The sequence below is a fragment of the Crassostrea angulata genome, chromosome 5 (assembly GCF_025612915.1).
Source record: "Crassostrea angulata isolate pt1a10 chromosome 5, ASM2561291v2, whole genome shotgun sequence".
NCBI lineage: Eukaryota > Metazoa > Mollusca > Bivalvia > Ostreida > Ostreidae > Magallana > Magallana angulata.
In genome coordinates, this window is record NC_069115.1 from 25,512,265 (window position 1) to 25,534,839 (window position 22,575).

Below are 22,575 nucleotides of genomic sequence, written 5' to 3' on the forward strand. Positions count from 1 at the left end.
TTCTTCGAGATCTTTTAATTACTTGCTTACGGTAAATTTAATGCAGAACATGTCTAAAGAAAGAAGTTCTTAAATTAATGTTAAAATTAATGATTGTCCGGGCAGCGGTCGTGAGGAGCAGAAAGACGTCGCACTTTCGATCACTTCAACACGATTTTCCCCGCTACGATCAACCACGGGAGCCACGACAGGCAAAACCCACACGATCGCCAAACACGTACGGTAAGTTGTGACTAAGGCTTTATTACACACATTGATTAAGGTGTAGTGTTGGTTTCGCACATTTGACTTGTATCTAATTAATAAATTTGTTAGATATTTGGCATATTAACAATCCATAAACAGACACGAGGGATTATCACCTGTAATGCGTAGAGCTCTGTGATCGAGTTACACCACGAGACCTATTTGTCTTTTAGTTGTTTACATTGACACATTTAACAATTTTGATTTGACTTCACACATTTACCTTTTTTATTTTTTTAAGAATACCAATTTTAGACATTCTCTTTGAAAACAAAGAAAAGGTTGTTTATGTGTCACTGACCTCGTCAGTGGTTACAGGTGTCTTACAAAAGTCATTCCTAGATCAAATAATGTTTTGGCTTTTTAATGCATAAAAGATTTTAATCAAGTGTAGTTGAAGATTGTACGTATATCGACTTTTTGTAAACATTCTATTTTTTCCTCAATTTTAACACACACAAACACACACACACACACACACACACACACACACACACACACACACACACACACACACACAGACAGACAGATAGATATATATATATATATATATATATATATATATATATATATATATATATATATATATATATATATATATATATATATATATATATATATATATATATATATATATATATATATATATATATATATATATATATATATATGCCACACTGCATTATTTAAATTACCCTGCGCATGCATCACCTCAAAGCGGAAGAAAAACACAGTATTTATGTCTTGGGCGATTTAATATGTCTATATTTTACTTTTTAATCAGGTTTATTTACTTTTGAACGCCGTCATTTTTCGAAAGATCTTCTTTTATATGAGATTTAAACAATTTGAAAACCGTGTAAAATAGGGTATTGGTAAATTATATGGGTTTGTGCTTCACCATGTCTTTTTTTATCTCAAGTTTTGATTTACAAAAGCATTTAAAAAAAGAAAACGTGCCTGTCTAATGGAATAAGAATCATAGAAATATAATTCTGAGATTATACTAATTAAAACATAGGAAGATATTTGATTAAATTGTTTCTTTAGTTTCATTACGTACATGTACACATGACCAATTTGGGCAAAGCTGTGAGAAATATCATGTTTCCCAATAAAATCAGCTATTGTTTTTCATCATTTTTATGTTTTTCCCATATATATTTACACTGGTGTTGTTTTCAGACACGACATAAAAGACGTAGGCAAGGCAGGGGTAACATCGAATGCACTGCTCTCTGGCGATAGAAAACATTGGTGAGATATTCATTAAATATCATTATTCTTGATAATTGCATGAATTAACTAGACACATATTGAATAATCAAATGTCCATATAAGAAAAAATAATTTAAAGTAAGCGTAAATGTAGAAACAAAAACCGTTAGAAGCTAAACAATTTTGTTTGGATGGATCTTAAACTTGTTTTGTCTCCTTTCATTAAGGTAAAGGTCCATACCCCACTTGATAAATAAAATGCGTACAGATTTTTTTCATATTTTTCAAACATATATATGAGCATATGTTCTTATCAAATTTTACTCAGTTGGCTGGTCCATCGGTATCATTAAAGCTATGGCCGTGGCTAAAAATAGAACCGATTGCGGAAAACGGCGCTTTTTTCATACATAATGAATCTAAGCCTAAGCCTGAAATTTTACTTTCACAAAATCATTTTTTGACTTGTATCCTATGTAAAATGAAGGAATTATCATTTCAAAACAAATAATTTTTTGTTCACTTGCTTATTTATTAAAATATAGATAAATCTGCTAACAAATGAGATAAAATGATTTAAATTTTCAAAGCGAATTTAAGCTCTTGTAATTTTATTTACGTACAGAATTCTCTGAAATATTGATATTATTTACCCCTTAACGTCCTTAATCAATTGGAAATAAAATTACCCAAAGGACCGGCCTTTTCAGGATCACAATGGGCGTATTTTTGGTAAAAAACATTAAAATATATATTTTGAAAAAAGATCCGTAAAAATAAAATTGTGCATAGGTTTATTATTTCATCACTCTAAAAAAATATTTTTAGTTTGTTGTTAAATAGGAAACATGATTTAAACAAACTGTTGATTAATCTGTATTATTTAAATCGCAAAAGATGGTTTCTTTTGGAATCTTTAAGTATAATGGATCGAGATCGGTATTTAGAAATTGCAGTCACACGCGTGGATAATGCTAACTACCTGATATGCTTTTAAGACAAACCTCTGTTCAACCTTTTTTTAAACTGGTTTAAAGACTGTTCTTAAAATGAAATAACTTTTCTTCAGCGTATGGTTTTAATTCTAAAAACATTTTTTGTGTGGAATATATATATATGCTCGTTGCTAAGCGAAAAGGATAAAGATGACATCGGTCAAATTATTTCCCCTTGTGTATTTATCTCCCTTATGCACTGGAATAGATCTCGGTCAGGATTTCATTTTGGGTGTTTATGGACTTTCGGGGATTAATGTTCAAATATTTGGATTAAATTCAACCTTATAATGCATTGATGTTTATGCAGGAAAACAGTAAGAGGTCTATATTTTCAAAACGAGTACGCAATCGACACAACCCAGTCAAGTTTTCATTTCGCTGATTAATAGGCCTAATTGATTGCAGTTGTCAGTATTTTGAATAGCTTTGTTTTGAATCAATTTCTAGGTCAGCTTGATTTCAGAGCAAATTAGACCCGGCCTCGTTAAATTACACCTTTTAACGCTAGCTCTCAATTAGATCGGGCACGGACAAGACGTAATAACGCGTGAATTACGTCAGACGTTGTTTTGTGACGTATGGATAATTACCTTAAATGGTTTTTTTTTTATTATTTCGCATAGTTTTTTTTCCAATTTTTGGGAGTTGATTTTAATCAACTCTCCTATGCAGTTACTCAGACAAACCGAAAGTGAAACAGTGTTTGGACCTCAGCACAAATCATTGCTGCTGACAAGACTTAGCTCTTGAAAATAATTAATAAATTCGATGCAATGTATACTAAAGCATTGTTTTTCAAGGAAACTTATTTATAAATACCTTGAAAATTGTCAGATTTTAAATGGTACGAACAATTTAATTATTTTTTGTAGTCGTATGTATTCCTACGCCAGAGTTCAATATAGTCTCGTTCAACTCGACGCTGGGCTGTCTCCGTAAATTCTAGTCGGAGATTTACGATGTCAGCCGAGCGTTTGGTTGAACGAGACGAGTTTAACATTGCTTGAATCCATACAATTTTCGAGAAATATTTCTATTACTGATACATAGTTTGATTTAATTAATTTTATCTTTAAATATTATTTAACATGATTCATATGGGGGTTTCTCGACATTCTTGTCGAAAAAGTCCAAAAAATTAATATTATAAAAATGCGTAATTCAAATTAGAAACTACATGTACTTGTCATGCCAAATAACATATCATTGAATTCAAAATAAATAAACATCGACAAAATCAACTCCCGTCAGTTCTTCAGTACTTTGATGAGAGGGTTAGATGCTGTTATTGTGGTTGATTTGTCTATTTTGAACATGGACATATAATTAAATGAATTCTTTTTGGCGTCTAAGAAACTTAATTTCCCCTTACGAAAGTTATTATTATAGCATTATTATTATCATTTATATAGGGTCGTGTTTTGTTTTTCAACTTTTTTTTCTCGATGGATCGTATTAAGAGATTTTTTTTAGTTTCGTGGTCAAGTTGCTTGCCCAGTTTATATTTTGTGCAATGCTAGGGCAAAGAATATCAAATGAATAGTGTATGTACTTTGGGGAGAGAGAATGTAGAAACTCCAACGTAGACACTTTGACTTCATTCTGAAACTTATTACAAACTGAAATAATGGCCTTTTAAAATCTAGCTGTTCCAGATCAGAATATCAGATCAAGAAAATTGTTTTGAATAAAAACAACTGGAAAGGGGATCATCACCACTAATTTAACTTCCTCGTTTTATGCATAAATCATTTATTCATATGGGGAGTTCATGATTTACAATAATGTATAAGGTTTACAACTCTACCAATCTGTCGTGCAATAAAAATATAATATATGAACATTTAAAAAATCCCCTAGCGTATGCATATTTATTTCGATATTTTGAGCCAAAGTAGTCAGATCAAAATTATAAGTCCGATGGTTAACTCGTCATACACTTTCCGACATAACGATAATTAGTCAACCCGCGTTCCTAGCTAGGCACCCCGTTCTGGAAAATTGTTAAAACTGCATCAAATTGTTCGTTCCATTATATTTATAAAATCTTTTGTAGCCACAGATGTCCTATCCAAAGTATCTGCCAATAATGCTTTATGAATCGTCCTATACATAGCATTCGCCATAACGTTAATTAGTCAATCCACGTTCTTGGTCACCCTGTTCTGGAAAGTTCTATTCCATTCTCTTATCACAGGCGCGCTTCGCAGGCGTTCTATCCATCAAATCTAAAACCGCAAATTCAAGAAACGAATTGCCTTATTTTATTTACTTGACATTTGTCAAATCTTAACTTCAGTGTCTACTCTAAGTAAGGTCCTAGTAAATATATTCATTCTTTGCGTAATCATTCACTATCATTTCATTGTAAGAATATATCTTGATGCAAATTTCCATTGACCTGGATCCGCCATAGTGTGTTCACCACCTGTCTCTCAGTTTTGCTCTATAGGACTGGTATATCGAAAATGAAAGTGGATACTTAATTAACTTTACAACAACTTAGCAAATAAAATTCAATAAAAGCTTTAATTTTTCATTTGACACCCTACTCCCCTTTAGCGAACTTTTTTTCCGTATTGATCCCCGCCCCAGTCCTTAACATCGTCCCATTGTATTGCTTGTTCTTAACTAAGGAAAAAAGTGATGAAAAGACATCACTCATCTATGAATCTCTATTTATAAACATCCTCTTTACTCAAAGCTGTTGAACACTAGTACATTCTCACATCATTTAAATGCACACAATGTTTTGTAATAAAGGATGATGTGAAATACGGCCCCAGCAAATTGACAAACACACACTCACACAAATGAATTATTTTTATATATACATTTTACAAATAAACTACAAAATGCCTGCCCCAGAGAAACTGCTTACAAGCTTTAGTTGATTATTAACTGATCGTGGTAAGTAATTATTGTGAAATTAATCAAAACCTACATTCATTTTCCAAAAACACGCCCGAAATAGCAAAAATGTGTGTAAGGTGGTGGACACGCTTTGGCGGATCCAATTTGCATCTAAATATATGCTTGCAATTGAATGATATTGACTGATTACGTAAAGAGTGAGTATATTTACTGGAAACTTATTTGGGGTTTACAGAGAAATTAATATACCATCAATGTTGAATAGATAAGATGTGTCAAATTGTTTCTTGAATGGGCGATTTTAGTTTTGATGGAAATAACTCTCCAGAACGGGGTTACCAAGAACTCGGGTTGACTATGTTTATAAAGGAGGAATAAAATATGAAGGAAAATTATATAGAATTGAGGAACGTTTCATGTGTCCTTAAGGGCGCGATTGATAAAAGAAGCTTTGAACATCTAAGCTTATAATCATAGGTGTCAATGTATCAACGATAATATATTAATGAAAAAAAAACGAATAATTTTGAAGGTGAAAAAGGTCACTGTAATCTTGATTTGAAGAAACGAAGATATGAAGTTATATACTTGTAACTACATAACGTAGAGTTGTATTTCAACAGAAAAGGATATTTAAACATTCTTTTATATTTCTACATGTATGTTGAACTTAAAACCTCTCTTCGGACCTCAGTATTTATCATCGAATCAGGGTTTACACAATTTATAATCTGTACTGTCTGAAGATGCTTACAAATGATCTTGATACAAATGATCTTACAAATTGTTTAATTGTAGAACTTGAGAAAAAGATGTTTGAACATATTACGCATATATTTCTATGTTAAACTGTGAACCCTCTTGGGGGTCCAGTATTGGTCCGGGAGTTTTGGTTTTAACAATTTAGAATCTTCACTACATGTATATATACTGTAAAGGAATTTCTAGTGCAGTGTTTGTAAGAGGAAGATTCTTAAAGACACATACCCTATTTCTATGTCTTGATTATCTCCGTTTTGAAAAGGGTTTCGTCCTTTATTTCAATTATTTGGAGTTCCATTTTCATACGAATATTTTTTAACAAGAAATATACATACAATATGACTTATTTTAAATATTACTAATTATATTTATTTCAGTTCAATATACGAAGATGGTACGGTTGCAGCACATACAAATTTGTCTTGCTATCCTGTGCGCTGTTACTCCTGCACGTACACTTCATCCCATTGTAGGTTATTCAAACTCTGTATACGGTAAGAAAAGTTTGAAACTGTCAAAATAATATCCGAAAATTGCGATATTTTGGGTTTGCATTGATAAGTTTATGATTTCTTGCCTTCTAGGAAATGACGTGAGAAATGCATATGTTTCAAATGAAAAAAGGGGCTCCATGATGACCATTGAGTGTCCGTCCGGCCTCTCACATTTGGACTGCTACCAACAGCTGGCAAACGTGTGGATGAGGTTTTTAATGAGGAAACAGAATAAAAGAAGATACCGCTAGCATTGAGTTTAACCTAAATGACCTAGAGAAAGACAAATAATTCATAAAGGCTTATATTTTTTATTTACACACAGAATACATTATGACAAGTTTGCTTGTATACAAATTGTATCACAGAAATACATGGCTTGCGGATGTGGCTCTTTTATACTAAAAACTACAGGTATGCCCATGGAGCTATTGCGCTCACACATTACTCTCACGAACTCTCATGATTTAATAGAAATTGATATTCATAGATTAGAAGAAGAGTTATTACAGTGTGAAAACTAATTTCTTCCGGATTCTCTGGAATAAAGATAAGTATAATTATATGAAGTGAGATTACGCTTATGCTGTGGGGATTATACATGATGGAAAGATTTCGATTTATTTCTGTATTAGTATCACAATTATAAATTGAAAATTCTGTCAAACAATTAAAGAAAGATAGATTGTAACAATCACTTATATCTAATTTATAAGTTACATGCATGCATGTATTTAGAATGAAATACGGAACTTGGTCTTCAGTGAAAAAAAATATATTATACCTTAATGGAAACTGTTGTGCTTACTAGTACTTAGTTAATAAATTTAAGCCAAGTAGATATACGTTCATCTAATCACGATGCTAATACGTTGCTAATTCATAGCTAAATCAAATGCAAGGAAGAAGATAAAACTATTTCTTTTATTAAATGCATTGAAACTATTCGGGTATTAGTTCTCCGCAATTTCCCGGTTTTCATGATCACGGCGCCGTTCCAGTATGTATAATTTTAATAATATTGATTATTATACATTTACAACACATCTAGAATAACAAATGAAATGATATATGTTTAATTATTTAATTGTATACATGATTTTTAAACTATCAATTCTATAACAAACATTTCTAATTACCGGTGACGTATTTACTGCATGTGCCAATTGTAAAATTAATGATGTATACATATACTTGTACAGAAAATTGTATGATGTACCAGGCCGGGTATGTGACATATTTACCCTAAGTTAATACATATATTTAAATAATTAACCTCCCATTTATGATTACCGGTACACTAATTAGCCTCTAGATTTTACTCTTACATACATGTATCTTTAAATTGTAGACGTAAGATTTTTAAAACCCAGAGTTAGGAAATATTACTTTGAAAATGAAGTACAAATGTAAATAAATTCATTCACTAGACATTTTGTATACACGTACAGACTGAGATTTCAAAGCCTTTAGAAACCCTGACGTGCACCTGGGCACACGACACACCTGTTGTGTATATCTTGTATATTCTGTGTCAGTTCCAGGGGTTTTCTTAAGTTGGACAAACAATAGACTCTATTTAGATATACACAAACGAACAAAACTATGTCTGGACAAACAAAGCAGTAATATCCTGCCCGATATAACAAAGGAAGTTGAGTCTTTTCATCTTTAACATGTATCTAGCAGATCTAGAATTAGACTTACAAATATTAAAATTGAAAAAAAAAATTCAACCGATTATTAAATTAATATAAATCATGCATCGGTTCATTTTTTTTTATTTTGATTAATAACCGGATGAACTAAGAGAGAGAGAGAGAGAGAGAGAGAGAGAGAGAGAGAGAGAGAGATTTCACCGATTAGAACCATTTTAACAAGGCCTTGGACTTTTAGTAGAATGTAACTATCTATTTCTTGCGTCAAAACAAGTTAAAATGACGCTGATTTCAAGAAAATATACACCGATTGCATAGTCTTCGCTCAAAAGCCAGCCAAATCTTGTTGATTTCAAAGAGCCATGGCTGAGTGGCCAGCAAGGAAATAGACAGGCCTACGTGATAGTGATGTTTGACATAAGCATCCAAAGTCCAAGCTCTTGTTAAAATGGTTCTAATTTATACATGTAATAGGAAACAATCATACTTTAATACAGTTTCATGCACAGATTTAGATACAGAGACTGCGCTCAGCCCTACAATAATTTTAACCCCCCCCCCCCCAAAAAAAATTTATAACGGCAATCTGTGTCCATTGAAGCTGTGTTGATGATAGCGAGCTGTGTTTAATGGAGCGACAATGAAGAACGCCTTGAACACTCCCTCCCCTTCCTTGGAAATTATATCATCACTCGAATCACCCCCTCTCATCCCTAAAAAAATAGCTTTTGCATTAAATATATGTTTTCAAGATGAATCTGTTCAGCCTGATCAAACTTGACTTAAAGGGAACTTAAAGATGGTGTAAAGACAACTTAAAGGGAGCGTAAATGCCACTTAAAGATGCTTAAAGGTGGCTTAAAGATGACTTAAAGGTGACTTAAAGAAGTTTGGACATTCAGGACCTATAAGCTCACCTTAAAGGTGACTTAAATGTGGCTTAAAGATTGTATATCCTTTAAGCCACCTTTAAGGACTTGCTTAAAGATTGTTTTTCGACCTGTGTGTAACAGTCAATATATGATTCTGAAAACCCTATATTATTAACTTTGTCCATTTTCAAGTTATAACCAATTACAATAGAGTCCACAATTTTTCCCATAAGGTTCAATGTTAGACCCCACGACCTTTTGACCCCCCCCCCCCCCCAGAAAAGTGGTAGGCCAACCCCAAATGAAAAAAATCAAACCAGATTGCACACCTACATATGCAGGCCTATCGTATCCTAGAGTTTTGTATAATTCTGTTCCGCCATCTCTGAGAAACGCGACGGACAAGTTCAGAGCAGGAGAGAAGAAGAAGAAGAAGAAGAAGAAGAAGAAGAAGAAGAAGAAGAAACACCGGACAAAAACAATAAGTCTCCAAACTTCGTTTGGGAGAGTTAATAACATATACCAGTAATGAATGACTATGACATTCTAACATGATACTTATAGGGTATCTGGCACATGTTCCCACATTGTTGGCCTGATTAATGTATCCAGCAGTTTAAATTGATTGGACTAAAAGAAGTTCCTGCCGAGCAAGCATGTACAGTCAAGCATTCCTCAACAGTGGAACATCCCAAGAGGAAACAAGATCAAACCTACTTCTGTAAATCAAATTACAGTTGTAAAATCCAAAGAGATCCACAAAAAAGTTCCTATACTGCCAAAAGAAATGAAGTCAAGGTACAAAACACACTTACATATGTAATGTTACAAGTGAAAATCAATCATAAAAAAAAAAACTAAGATTCTTTAATTTCAAAATCAGCAATACTTTGGAAATACATCTTCTTTCATCAGTTTTATTGCTTAAAAATCCCAGAGTTCCAGAGTTAACCGATGAGTCACTCAACTTGCTGAAATCAGTGAAAGGATCACCAATATCACGACTAGTTACATCACAAGTCTCCAAAATAAGCAGCTACTTTGGTGATGTAAAGCTTGTGAAGCGGACAGCTTATTATTATATTAATGTATTTTTGGTTAGAGCTATTCCCCATTGATTTTTTGATTTTTGATAATTCAATTAATGTTCCCAATAATGACCAATGAGTTTGCTAATTATTTTTATACAATAATAAATATTTAATGTAACTAAGGTGTTGTGCATATGTAGTTTTGGATTAGGTTGGGTAAGTTTGTTTATTTTTGATTTCGCGTTTTAAGATACTTCAAATTGTTTTAGGCCGGCACATATATAGAGACAGTGTCTATTTTGTTTCGGAAAGGGACTTTTAGGGGTTAAACTTAAACAGGTACGGCTAGATCTAGTGTGTGGATGTCCCTGCTCTATCTGATTTTCGTGGGTTCTAACCTACGATACAGAGTGTGCGGTCATCCCTGCTCTGTATCGCATCAATACAAGTGCTTGTAATGGTGGGTGGTTGCGGCGAGCACTAGTGTGTGGTCATCCCTGCTGGTGTTCTGGCCTTTCAAGCTTAAGAGGGCGGCACTCCCTGCTTGCGTTTGGGTGCAATCGGCGCAAGTGTGCGGTCATCCCTGCTTGCATTAACGTTGGTACCTGTTGAGTTGCGTAGGTGTGCGGTCATCCCTGCCTGCGTAACGTTGAGTCCCTATATATGTGCAGGAGCGATGATTAAAGTCCGCACTTGTAAATTTTGGCATCAATAAGGGCTATCCGATTCTATCTCGGATACGGGCCCGCGGGGGAACACAGACAGTGACTCCCTTGCACGTTACACTTGGATCAACATTAAAGGTCATATGAAACGATATCCTGACCATATTGAGTTATATACGGGAATGAGTTCATAAGTGCCTATTTAATAAGACTGACATTGTTTTTTGGATATTTTATGCAAAATGTGAGCGCCAATGTCGATCAAAATCACTTAATCGGGAAAACGAACATTGACTTACGCGGCTTACCTCCCTTGCTTATGACGTCAGTAAGACCCAATGGCCTTATAAAGCTATGTTGTGAATACAATATCCATGTCATTTTGCAGTATTTTAAAAGAAAACAAAATACTATTTTATATAAAAACTTGTATAATTATACAATAATCAACCATATCAGTATTTTTTCTCTCAAGAAATGAAATCGTGTGCGTTTATATTTAATAGCGTGTACATATTCAGTTTCGAGACTGCACGGAGAATGAATGATTTTCTTTATAGATCCACATGCAAGTATAATATAATTTTAATATATGCGTGTATATATATGTTTTATTTCGATCGACAAATTCAAAAATAACTGATCGTTTTTTTCCCATTTGCACGTTCATGCAATTCATTAAGATTTTTCCCCAAACAACTTATAGGCCTCGTGGTGCCTCATTCGCTTCACGATTATATTGTTTGTTTCGCTTTCAAATTTACAAATATGTTACCAGTCTAAGAAAAATTTCTTCAAATGTTTAATTTGTTTTTGAAACGTGTACTTGTATGTGCGGTGTTTTGATTTTACAACGTGTATGTGCGGTGTTTACTCACAGATCCCTTCTATCTCACTTTCTTCCACAATGTTTTCTTTCGGGTTTTTTTTTATCATTATTGATGCTTGTACTTAATAAAATCTGTTGATTATCTTCACATTCGTTCACAACTTTTTTTTATCAAACAACCGATTTATTTTACCGATACATTTCTAAATCTTTAAATGCCATATTTCCGCGATCTAATTTAATAAAACGTTGATACACGTGTACACAAAGTATTTTCTAATATAAAGATATTGCTACATGTATATATCAATAAGTCAGAAATAAAATTTAAGAATAATTTTGCGGCATTTTATAGCAGCTCTTAAATACAAACTATGTACACAATGCCTCAAACATTTTGATTGGCCTGCCTTATACTTTTTTATGTGATAAAATAAATCAAATCAATTAAAATGCTTTAATTCCATTTAAATGTAGCTCAATCATTATACGTACCGAAGAAGAAAATGATGTTTCTATTTCAAAAGGATAAGGATAATTCATTAATCAGCTGTTAATTTTGGAGCATTTCTTTCGTTATACCGGTATTTCCACTGCATTACGGGATCTTCATCATGATTTAACTCTGGTGAGAAGCTGATATTAGATTTATTCATTAACGACCAATTAAAACTAAGTCATCTGTATGCTACTACGAAATCAAATGATCTCATTTGAAAAGAAAGACACGTTCATGTATGCAAAAATTACTAAAATTTAATCGATAAACTACTGTAAAATTACACTAGTTTTGATGCATTGTTTACATCGGTGGGTCTTTGTGACGTCATAAATCCACAAAATCAAGAACGATAAGCGGGGAAGAATTTTTTCAGGTGCTCAGTTTTCACGGTTATTTCTCAGTAATGCAAAGGCAAAAAAAATCTTGCATCACGTATTTTAAAATTTGTTTATACCAAGCTTTATATTTATGAAAGAAAATCATAGTGTTAAAAATCGTTTCATATGACCTTTAAGCTATCAGATGTGTTACACTGTACAACAGAAAATTAAAAATTTTGTAAATTAATTACTTCTTTTTTAAAACTGGACCTTGGAAAAGAGTGAGCAAGGCACACACTGTCCATACTTTGTTGATCGATCCAAATATACTGGTCGGAATACAATGTGAAATCATTTAAAAAGTTCTTATTTTACGAATTGCACGTTCCACATGCATGCGATGAGCTGCAATTTTTTGAGTGATGTCAGCATCCGATTGACACATTTGTGTTCCACTTTTCACAAAGGTTGGCAAGTTTAATGTAACTTCCAATTCTGATGATATGGTAAACCCTTTATCTGCCATGATACAGTCACCCTGATGAATGTAGCCAGCAACCATAAGTTGATGTAGGATGAGGCCATATCGGTATTGCACCCAACATCATATAAATGTGATCAATCCATGCATTAAATATCTCACTGACAGATTGGGTAGAAATACAAAAACGTGCAGCTAAATCTTTTAAACTAAAGTTATGTCTGAGCCGCATTTGTGTTACCAAGAGCTGTGTTTCCAGGTTCATCTTCTTAACTTCTTTCCTCTTCTTTGTAAATTCTGGCAACTGTTGAGATGTCAGAAACTCTAACAATGTAACAAATGTAGAATGCTTTAGATTAGTATAATGAAGAAATAATCCTGAAACTTTTTTCTCTTGTTGAAGAATTTTCTGGACTGCTAAATCAGGTTCTGGATCTTTGGAGGGTTGAGATGTTGCCGATAACTGCAGCTACCAGTGGTGGTTCAAAACTCTTTGTTGATGAAGGGTTTCCAATGTTAAATTACGCTTATCTTGTAGTTAATGCACTTAAACCTAATGAACCTTCAAGAAAAAATCCATCGATTTTAACCCCATTTGTGGTACACAAAATTTAGGAATTGAAATTTAAACTTAATAATATTGTTTAGCTTGTGCATGTATATGGTACATTACACATAAAACTACATATGTATCTCATTGTTTTTAAATTTTATAGTTTCTTTTTGATTTCAGTCAAAAACATGTGGTCTACAATTGAACAAAGGGATATTGATGTACTGTGGAAACACAGCATCAAAGGTAAAATTACTCTCATGATACAACTATTTGCTGACAAAATATCTTATCATCCCCAGACCTCAGGAGTTAGAAAAATCTACAATGAACCATTGCAGTCCCAGAATCCTGAATGGTTTAAATATAGAGCAATTCTCATAACTGCATCTCAGATGCACCGCATTCTAAAATACTCATAGAACAAAATTGAAAAGTCTCACTTGATAAAAGTAATGATTACTAAGGTTATTTACTTGTAACTGGTGCACCCTGGTGTAACTTTGTAGTCTATACAACGTAAGATATGTTTATAGAGAATTTCACCAGATATCCCATTCATAACATTATGTTACCCAAGCTGTCTCTCTTATACAAATATTGTGCTGTTTCTTTTATGCAAAAGATATGACATTAAATTACCTCCTTCAGCACTTCAGCATTTAAAATTTGTTGACATTCATTGGTGCCATCAATAATAAGCTGTCTGTGTTGGAGACACTTCCATCTTGATGTATGGATGTACTGGTCTCTTGATAGTTTGGCTTATATTCTCTATGAATTTACAGAAACACAATTCTACACATGATAGAATGACAATTTGCCTACTTATTACAATCTGTCCGTCCGTCTGTCTGTCCCACTTCAGTTTTCCACACTTTTTTCTTAATGCGTTTGAGAAATAATATGAAATTTGCTGAACAGCTTCAAAATATCAAACAACAGATCAAGTTTACACTTTTGTAGCGTCTGGTTCACATATTTTGGAGAAAATTAATTTTTTATATTCCAATTTTTTAATGTTCGGGTTCGTTATCGGGTTTGGTGTGTATTGAATAAACGAGGAAAGTATGTAGATAGTAATAATATCGTGCATTACTTGTACCATTCCTTTTATTAGTCCCCTACCGGTTTTCACCGGAGGTTTCCTCTGCGTCCGTCTGTCCGTCCGTCCGTCTGTCTGTCCCACTTTAGTTTCCACACTTTTTTTCTTTATGCGTTTGAAGAATAATATGAAATTTGCTGAATTGTTCGTTTTGCATTATCGTCTTTTTTTTTTTTACCCTTTCCGTCGCCCATAGGAGAGTCAGATGCTTATTAATCACAGCAGGAAGTATAATGATCGTAAGGCGAATAGATTGAATTCAAGCACATGTCACGGGATATTGACACCGGTCTGTCCTTGGGTTTCTTAGTGGTACAGTGTAGTTGTTTACAGCAGAAGTCAGCTGTTGGATGATTGATTTCTTTGTCTTCATAGAAGAGCTCATTTAACGATATAATAGCTATGTGCACAAAAACTACTTTTTTCTGATCAAGGTAGGTTTGTCATTATTCACTAATAAGGTTTTTCACAAGCGAATGTCGTTATTAGAGTAACTTGATTGATATTATTTCATCATTTATGCAAGTTACATAAAAAGTATGTTTTGTCAGATGACTTGCTGGATACTGGTCGTTGTTGCTATTTTGGCGGTGAGGGGGTTACATGGGCTTGATAATGGACTAGGCTTGACCCCGCCCATGGGCTGGCTTACCTGGGAACGATTCCGATGCAATATGGATTGTGACAGAGATCCGGATAACTGCATAAGGTTAATAATTAATGCCATCAATTTGATTTGTACGTTATTGAGAAATATAGATGATCATGACTACATGTACAACTTCATCAAAAATTTTATTAAAGTGAACATTTGATAAAAGCTATGGCGGACATTATGGCAGCAAATGGTTACAGAGATGCTGGATATGAATATGTGATTATTGATGACTGTTGGCTAGGACCAGAGCGTGATACAAATGGACGACTGGTTCCTGATCCAAACAGATTTCCATCTGGAATTAAGAATTTATCGGATTATGTAAGACAGATTACAGTCATTTAAATATTTAGTTACATCGATTTTCTTTTTAATTCAGCTGTACTGGAGTGCATACATTTTCTTCCAATTATTGATTCTCAATATGATGATGTGCTCCTTAGCTGTTTTTGTAAATTCGCTTGATGCGAGTGTTCATGAGAACAAAATATATATGTTGTTGGTTATTTTGGATCCTCTCTAAGTAAATTAATACATTATGTAAGTTTCTATATAAAATACACATGTTGACAAATTGATATTTCTCACTACGGAAATGGTCATCAATGTGTCAAATCTGTAAACTTCTAATGACCCTGTGTCAAGTCCTTGACCTCCATGACCCTGTCCCAAATTCTTGAACCTCATGACCCTGTGTTTAGTCCTTACACTAGTGACTACTCTGATTCCATATATATATATATATATATATATATATATATATATATATATATATATATATATATATATATATATATAGTCTTTTAATCTCATGACCCTTTGTCAGCTTCTTGAACTTCTATGACCCTTTGTCAAGTCGTTTAACCCGAAGACCCTGTTGCATGTTCTTGAACTTCTATTGACCCTATGTCAATTCGCTATTCTTCCTGCATAACATCAGCCTTTGTTTAGAAGTTAAAGTAGCACATGAATAATCTGGGTCGTTACTTTTTCTATGTGCACATGGTAAAACACACCCTTGTATCATTATAAAAACCCAAATATTTAGCGACATAAATGATAAGCTCTATTTAAACATAATTTATTTATTTTTTGAAATATATACTATAATTTTATTCATTATTTTTTTCACAAAACAACATCAATTACGAATATATTTGGTCATGTCTTAGGATTTCTGAAAGATTATGCTTACGGCTTGACATCGTAACAAAGCGTCACTAAAAATTCTTTATTCGCGATTTGTCAAAGAAGCAAATACAGTGAAATGTCATATTTGACTTTTTCTACTAGTTCCTATAAAAATTACAAAGGCAATATCATAGTAGACATTTTGTGTCTATTTAAATGCATGTCTACCATATGGAATTAATCATGAATAGCTTATCTCTAAAATGTCCGAGTAAAAACGTTATGCTCTGACTTGAATTTTTTTCATCTGTGTGCGATGGATTTCCCCTGGAAATTTCTCTGCAACTCAGTTTTATAACTCGTTTTCAAATTTCCAACCGCTATATGACTTTAACTTCCACGGAAAAAGCAATATTCGGCTGAGCTTTAAACTTTTGTTTTACATAAGAGTGAAATATCTTTACTATTTCACTCTATCTTAATAGTAAATGTATCGTCTTGTCAAAAAGTGTTAATTTTATTTTTAATGTTAATAAAATATTTGCAACATTGTTGAACTAATTTTTGCTACGTCATGTTAGGCAAAACGGCTTTCATGTCAACATAAAAGAGAAAGTATGGAGCATAGTAATTTCTATAATTTACAACAAATGTTAATACTAGTATAAGAAATAAGGCATCATTTTTGGATGTATATCGTATATAATAAAGCCGATATACGGGTTGATACGTGATCAAATCGTACATGAAGATTTTTTAAAAATCAACAGAACTGGAATAATACTTTTCCCCCCAAAGTCGCCTTAAACTTATTTGTGTCATTCAAAACAGGCATGTGCTATAAATCAGCAGCCATTACATTGCTTTTATATAATCTTATTACATGTATTATCGTTATTATAACATATGCGTAGTATTCGAGCTTTCTGTCTTTTTGTTTGTTTGCATTTTGGTCTAATTTAGGTTCATAGCAAGAATTTGAAGTTTGGTATCTATCAAGATTTTGGCACAAAGACTTGTGGTGGGTTCCCTGGAAGTGAATTTTATATGCAAACAGATGCCGAAACCTTTGCCGACTGGGGTGTGGACTACCTTAAATTTGATGGCTGCAATTCTAACCTTTATGATTTTCCTTCTGGTAAGATATTATATTGGATGAAGAAGATTTTTTAAAGGTTATAATTTTACAAGTTATTGGATTAATCGATGTCAAACTTAAACCTAACTCTTCGTGTGTGTTTATGATACTTACACACACAAACCCTGAAACGCACTTCTAAGCATGAAATATGGGGAAAGTGTGTGACCCCGCACCGCATAAAAAGCGTATCGTGAGAGAACTGTATCATATCTTGCGAGAAGCACTGTTACTCTTTCCGTTGCATACTTGTTTGTTTAAATGAAGGCAGCAGATGATGAAAATACAACATGTATGACAAAAAAATTTAAATGCGGGCGGTTCTTGTTCGTGGAACAAGACATTAAAGGGGCATGGCCATTATTTTGGTCAAAATTATTTTTCCGATTTTAATATTTACAATGCTTCAGAAAGGCATATTAATAGGCAACCGAAATTTGAGTGTCATTTGTTGAGTTATAAGAGCTTTCAATTCTTCGCCATGTAAACAAAGCGTTTGTTTACATTTTGAACGTTAAAGTAAATTTTTCAGTTTTAAACCTAAATTGAGTGTGTTAAACGTAAGGAACTGTTTATCTATGCTTTAAAAAAAATAGACAAATCAGATGGAAAAATATTTTTAACTGGTATATTGAATCAATGTAAACAAAAACGAGGCATGAGCCTTATTTGCATGTCAAAGAATCGTGAGCCCTGTATCTTGCTTATAACTCTACGAATGACTCTCAAATTTTATTTGATCATTAAAAATACATTTCTAAAGCCTTGTAAAAGATAAAAACATAAAAATAGAATTTGACCAAAATCGTGACCATGCCCCTTTAACTGAAGCTGTGTAAATAGCGGCGTTCTATCTAAAAAGTATCATCGAACCCATCTTCTTAAATCAAGAGTTTCTGATCCGCTAGGTTCATCATAAACCCTTGACCGAATAGGCAGAGTATGACGGGGTTAAAAACCTCCCACGCTGGTTGGTTTCATACAAGTTTGCATGATCCAATAAGAATCGTTATTTCAATAATGATGTTAATTGTGCATTGATCAATGTTGAACCGTTGTCAAATTAATTTTAGACTGACTAGTAGAAATTTATCTTACTGCTATCGGTTTTTAATCCGAGTGAATCCATATTTTCTACAAATTTGATTTTGTTTATGGGAGCAGCCGTATTGCTATATTGTTTCTGTTTATAACACATTCTCTGATTGGTCAGAACAAGCGGTAACAAAAGTTCAATAATGAGTACTCTCACTAGATGGCGTAATCGTCAACCCACATATGTATTGTCTTTTCGGTCAAGGGTTAATGTAGAGTGGAGCGGATCAGAAACCCTTGATCTGGGAAAAATGCATCGAACCAGAACAATTTTCCTATCAAAATTCATAAAGTAGGTTCGAGCGTATTCAGGTATTAAACGGAGCATCGTTCTATGATTATACGTAACAGCTGTCATCGTATATCCCAATCGATATCAAGGAATTTATTCTATTTTTCTGTAATGAGTGCTACCTTAGTAGCCAGAAGAAATCATTTTATTGACAGTCTGTCTGACTGCCTGCCAGTTTGCCCGTCTGTATGTATGTATATCTATATGGTTATGCATGAATCGTGATTTGCTTTATTAGTAGCTGTATGATTCTTAAAAAATATGAGGAAGAAATAGCCACTAGATGTAAACTTTTTAGAATATAATATTACGATGTTGACGTAAACGGGATGTCACTTATCTTCACAAATATATTTAATCCAGTTTGTTATCGTTGATGTAAGAAAATAAATACTTTTGACTTTTTATATCGTAGGGTATGAAGCAATGGGATTCTTTTTGAATAAAACAGGAAGATCAATATTTTACTCTTGTGAATGGCCATTTTACAAAATAGTTTCTGGACTTCAGGTGAGTGAATTGTCATGTTGTTAATTTTGAATTTACTGTTTGGGTGTAAAAACAAAACTTACAATATGAAAAAATCGATAGTCTAACCTTAATACGTCTAACTACCTGTATTCATCATAACAATTGTTGACCTAGGTGCACTAACTATTCAGCTGTAGAACTCTTGACTATAAACTAAAAATGCACAGAAACAAAAATACGCTGTAACGTGTTTAATCATGATGTTTTCAGGATATTTAATTCAATTTGTTTGTCAAAAGATGCTTGCCATGGGTAAGATCTTCTTATTCTTAAATTGTCCTTTACATAAACTTTCAACATTGAGAATCATATTTTGTACATGATAATTAATTTTTTGTAAAGGACGGAATAACAATTGAAAACAAACTTATAAAAATTCTGTTATTCCAGACAATGTGACCCTTGATTTATGAGGAAGTTATATGTCCTAAAAACGACTCAAAATTAAAAAATGCTTTTTCGACTATATCTTCAAATAAAAAAAACGACAATTCCCCGTACTTCAATGCTCATATTTTTGCACGTTTCTCAGAATGCGTGTAAAATTAGTTGGAAGACCTATATTGGTTTTTGCAATGTTTGTAACAGGTCGATTTTGCAAAGGTGAGGAAGACTTGTAATTTGTGGAGAAATTATTACGACGTTCAAGATTCGTGGTCTAGTGTTCTTGACATTGTCAATTTTTGGGGAAGTAATTCCAAAATATTTACAAAATATGCAGGCCCAGGCGGATGGAATGACCCGGACATGGTAAGTATATTTAACTTTCGTCTTTATGTTACACTCATGCGTCGAAAGTTATTTTTTATTTTCTTAATAAAAACGTTGTTTATTATTATCTTAATTGCAGATATGTCATTAATAATATACATATTGATTACAAACGTTTCTTTAAATAATGCTTACAATAATGCTTTAATGCTTTACAATATCAATTGCAAAATAGTGTACCAGATTTGAAAATGTATTATTTTGAATGTTTATGTTGATATTTTCATGCAACATTCACAAGTGCTGAAAAAGTAATAGTCTTGTGTATTTTGATTAACAATACTAAGTCTTTTGTACGGTATACATATAATTACATGTACGTAGGAACAATAGAATAAGTCGTTCCTATTTCGCCTGAACTGTGAAATTCAGATTAAAAGTTTAAAGTAGTGTTTGTAATGGTTGGTTAATGGTATTTATATTAATCAGTGACAAAAAGGTTCGATTTCTCAGTTATAACAAAAAAAAACCGAATTATAATCTATGTATGAACATGTACATTTAATATACATGCCACTCCAATTAATGCTTACTAACTATTGATTTACTTCAGAAATACATGTACAAATGTACAATGTTCTTAATTGATGTAAATATGGTATATCTATTTATTTTACATTTTCCAGTGTTTTTGTCTGTGATGACTCTACCGATAGATTTTGTAATATTTGGTCCAATACATTTCATCAACTATTTTCATATTTAATCGTACAATAAAAGGAAAAAAAGTATAAGTTATAAGGAATCACTATTTGCATAGTATTAGGTGATCAATACAATCGAGCGTGATTAAATCTATCTAGCTAAAAATATATACGGCTTAATTGGATTTGATCAGCCCCGACCTTATTTGATCGCCTCATAATTCTCAAACAATGATTCCTTATTTCTTAAATTTGTATGCATTGCTTTTAGATTATTCTGGGGAATTTTGGATTAAGCTATGAAGAAGAACGGGTGCAGATGGCAATGTGGGCCATCTTGGCAGCACCTCTTATTATGTCAAATGATTTGAGGCACATACGTAGTAGTTCGAAAGCTCTTCTACTGAATAGAAACCTTATAGCCATTAATCAGGACAAACTAGGAATTCAGGGAATTTTATTGCAGAAGGTAAATAGATCTGTGTACTATTTAAATGTGTACGGTATTTGAATTTTTTCATATATTTATTTCTGTGAAATATAAATGTACATAAATATTCTTAAAACTTTATTTTAATTTTAATTAAATTTTTTACCTAGCAAAATGGAATCCAAATTTGGAGCCGGGATCTTTCGTTTAATAGAACAGCAGTAGCATTTCTTAACGAGAATTCAGATGGAATGCCAAGGTTCTTGAGTTTTTCTTTGGTTGATCTGAAATTGACATCATCAACGTACAACTTTACAGAGGCTTTTGACATGAAAACTAATATTCTTGTAACAAGGCAAAGACCACTTAAAATTAAAGTAAATCCACATGGTATTAATCTTTACATTGCCAAAGAAATGCATCTTTAAATACAATACGACAAATAATTTTGCCATCATTACAGAACTGATCAAATTATGAAATACATGTACATATTATAAATTTATTCTACCAAACACAAATATTGTTGATTATTTTTATTTGTGTATCATATGATTTACTATATACAATTATCATACGGAGCCTGTTAAAAATATGCATGCAAAATTATTAGGGATGGCAATCGATAACAGAATTGCCAATCGATTAATCGCATTCGTTCCGACCGATTAACCGGTTACTCGTATCAAAGCACGCAGATTGTTGGCATGTTTTAATTTCTTTTTCAATAATTGTTATAAATGACGAAGAGCAATTTGAGTATTCTGTTTATGTTTAAATTTAAATATAATATTAAAATTATATTACATGATAATTATTCAAAGAGAAAATTGAAACAACAAGCAAGCAGTCATGAAATAGTTTCAATTGCCAAATTTCGCAGACAGTTAGTTTGCGTTCTAGTTATAAGTTATAGATCTCCGTTTGAAATAATTTTCCATTCAGACAGTAGTAATATGTATGTGTTCGCTTTACAATAATTGTTGTATTTTTCGTAATAAATTGATGTCGTGAATTAAAGAAAAAAAAATAAACGCATTAAATACGTAGATACAATAATGATACTTATGTATTTGTAACGGTACTCAGCAGTGATATTGGTAACATTTGGTAATGATTTATGAAAAGCTGCACAGACAAAGTTGACTAAGTGACATGTTGTTTTAACAATCATTATAATTAACACACACTGTCTAATTTTCTTCGAAGAGCTCAGCTCAGCCCTGGGATCTTAACCTTTACCGATTAAACTTGATCACTTAAAGGTCTCGAAAGAC

At 32.7% G+C, this 22,575-nt stretch overlaps 1 protein-coding gene and 2 long non-coding RNA genes across 3 annotated transcripts; 2 read left to right on the forward strand and 1 right to left on the reverse strand.

Moving 5' to 3' along the window:
• The first annotated feature begins 158 nt into the window (after positions 1 to 158).
• Positions 159 to 7,157, forward strand: LOC128184595 (uncharacterized). The gene is made up of 4 exons (XR_008243749.1): positions 159 to 222; positions 1,432 to 1,503; positions 6,476 to 6,592; positions 6,683 to 7,157. It is a non-coding gene; the product is annotated as an uncharacterized LOC128184595 (long non-coding RNA).
• Positions 7,158 to 12,747: 5,590 nt separating this feature from the next.
• LOC128184596 (uncharacterized) lies at positions 12,748 to 14,784 on the reverse strand. The gene is made up of 3 exons (XR_008243750.1): positions 14,603 to 14,784; positions 14,146 to 14,277; positions 12,748 to 13,512 (listed from the first exon to the last, which is right to left on the reverse strand). It is a non-coding gene; the product is annotated as an uncharacterized LOC128184596 (long non-coding RNA).
• Positions 14,785 to 14,897: 113 nt separating this feature from the next.
• Positions 14,898 to 22,175, forward strand: LOC128184593 (alpha-galactosidase A-like). Its single transcript, XM_052854145.1, has 8 exons — positions 14,898 to 15,042; positions 15,160 to 15,317; positions 15,413 to 15,587; positions 17,361 to 17,535; positions 19,338 to 19,432; positions 20,042 to 20,203; positions 21,140 to 21,337; positions 21,469 to 22,175. Exons 2-8 carry the CDS (start codon positions 15,160 to 15,162, stop codon positions 21,724 to 21,726), a joined length of 1,221 nt encoding a protein of 406 aa, XP_052710105.1. The 5' UTR covers positions 14,898 to 15,042; the 3' UTR covers positions 21,727 to 22,175.
• The last annotated feature ends 400 nt before the right edge of the window (positions 22,176 to 22,575 follow it).

Bases quoted from the DNA above. Each gene is read 5' to 3' on its own strand.
- LOC128184593 (XM_052854145.1), top strand. From the start codon at position 15,160: ATGACTTGCTGGATACTGGTCGTTGTTGCTATTTTGGCGGTGAGGGGG. The intron at 17,536-19,337 runs GTAAGATATTAT...TTTATATCGTAG, and splicing joins CCTTTATGATTTTCCTTCTG to GGTATGAAGCAATGGGATTC. The intron at 20,204-21,139 runs GTAAGTATATTT...CATTGCTTTTAG, and splicing joins GATGGAATGACCCGGACATG to ATTATTCTGGGGAATTTTGG.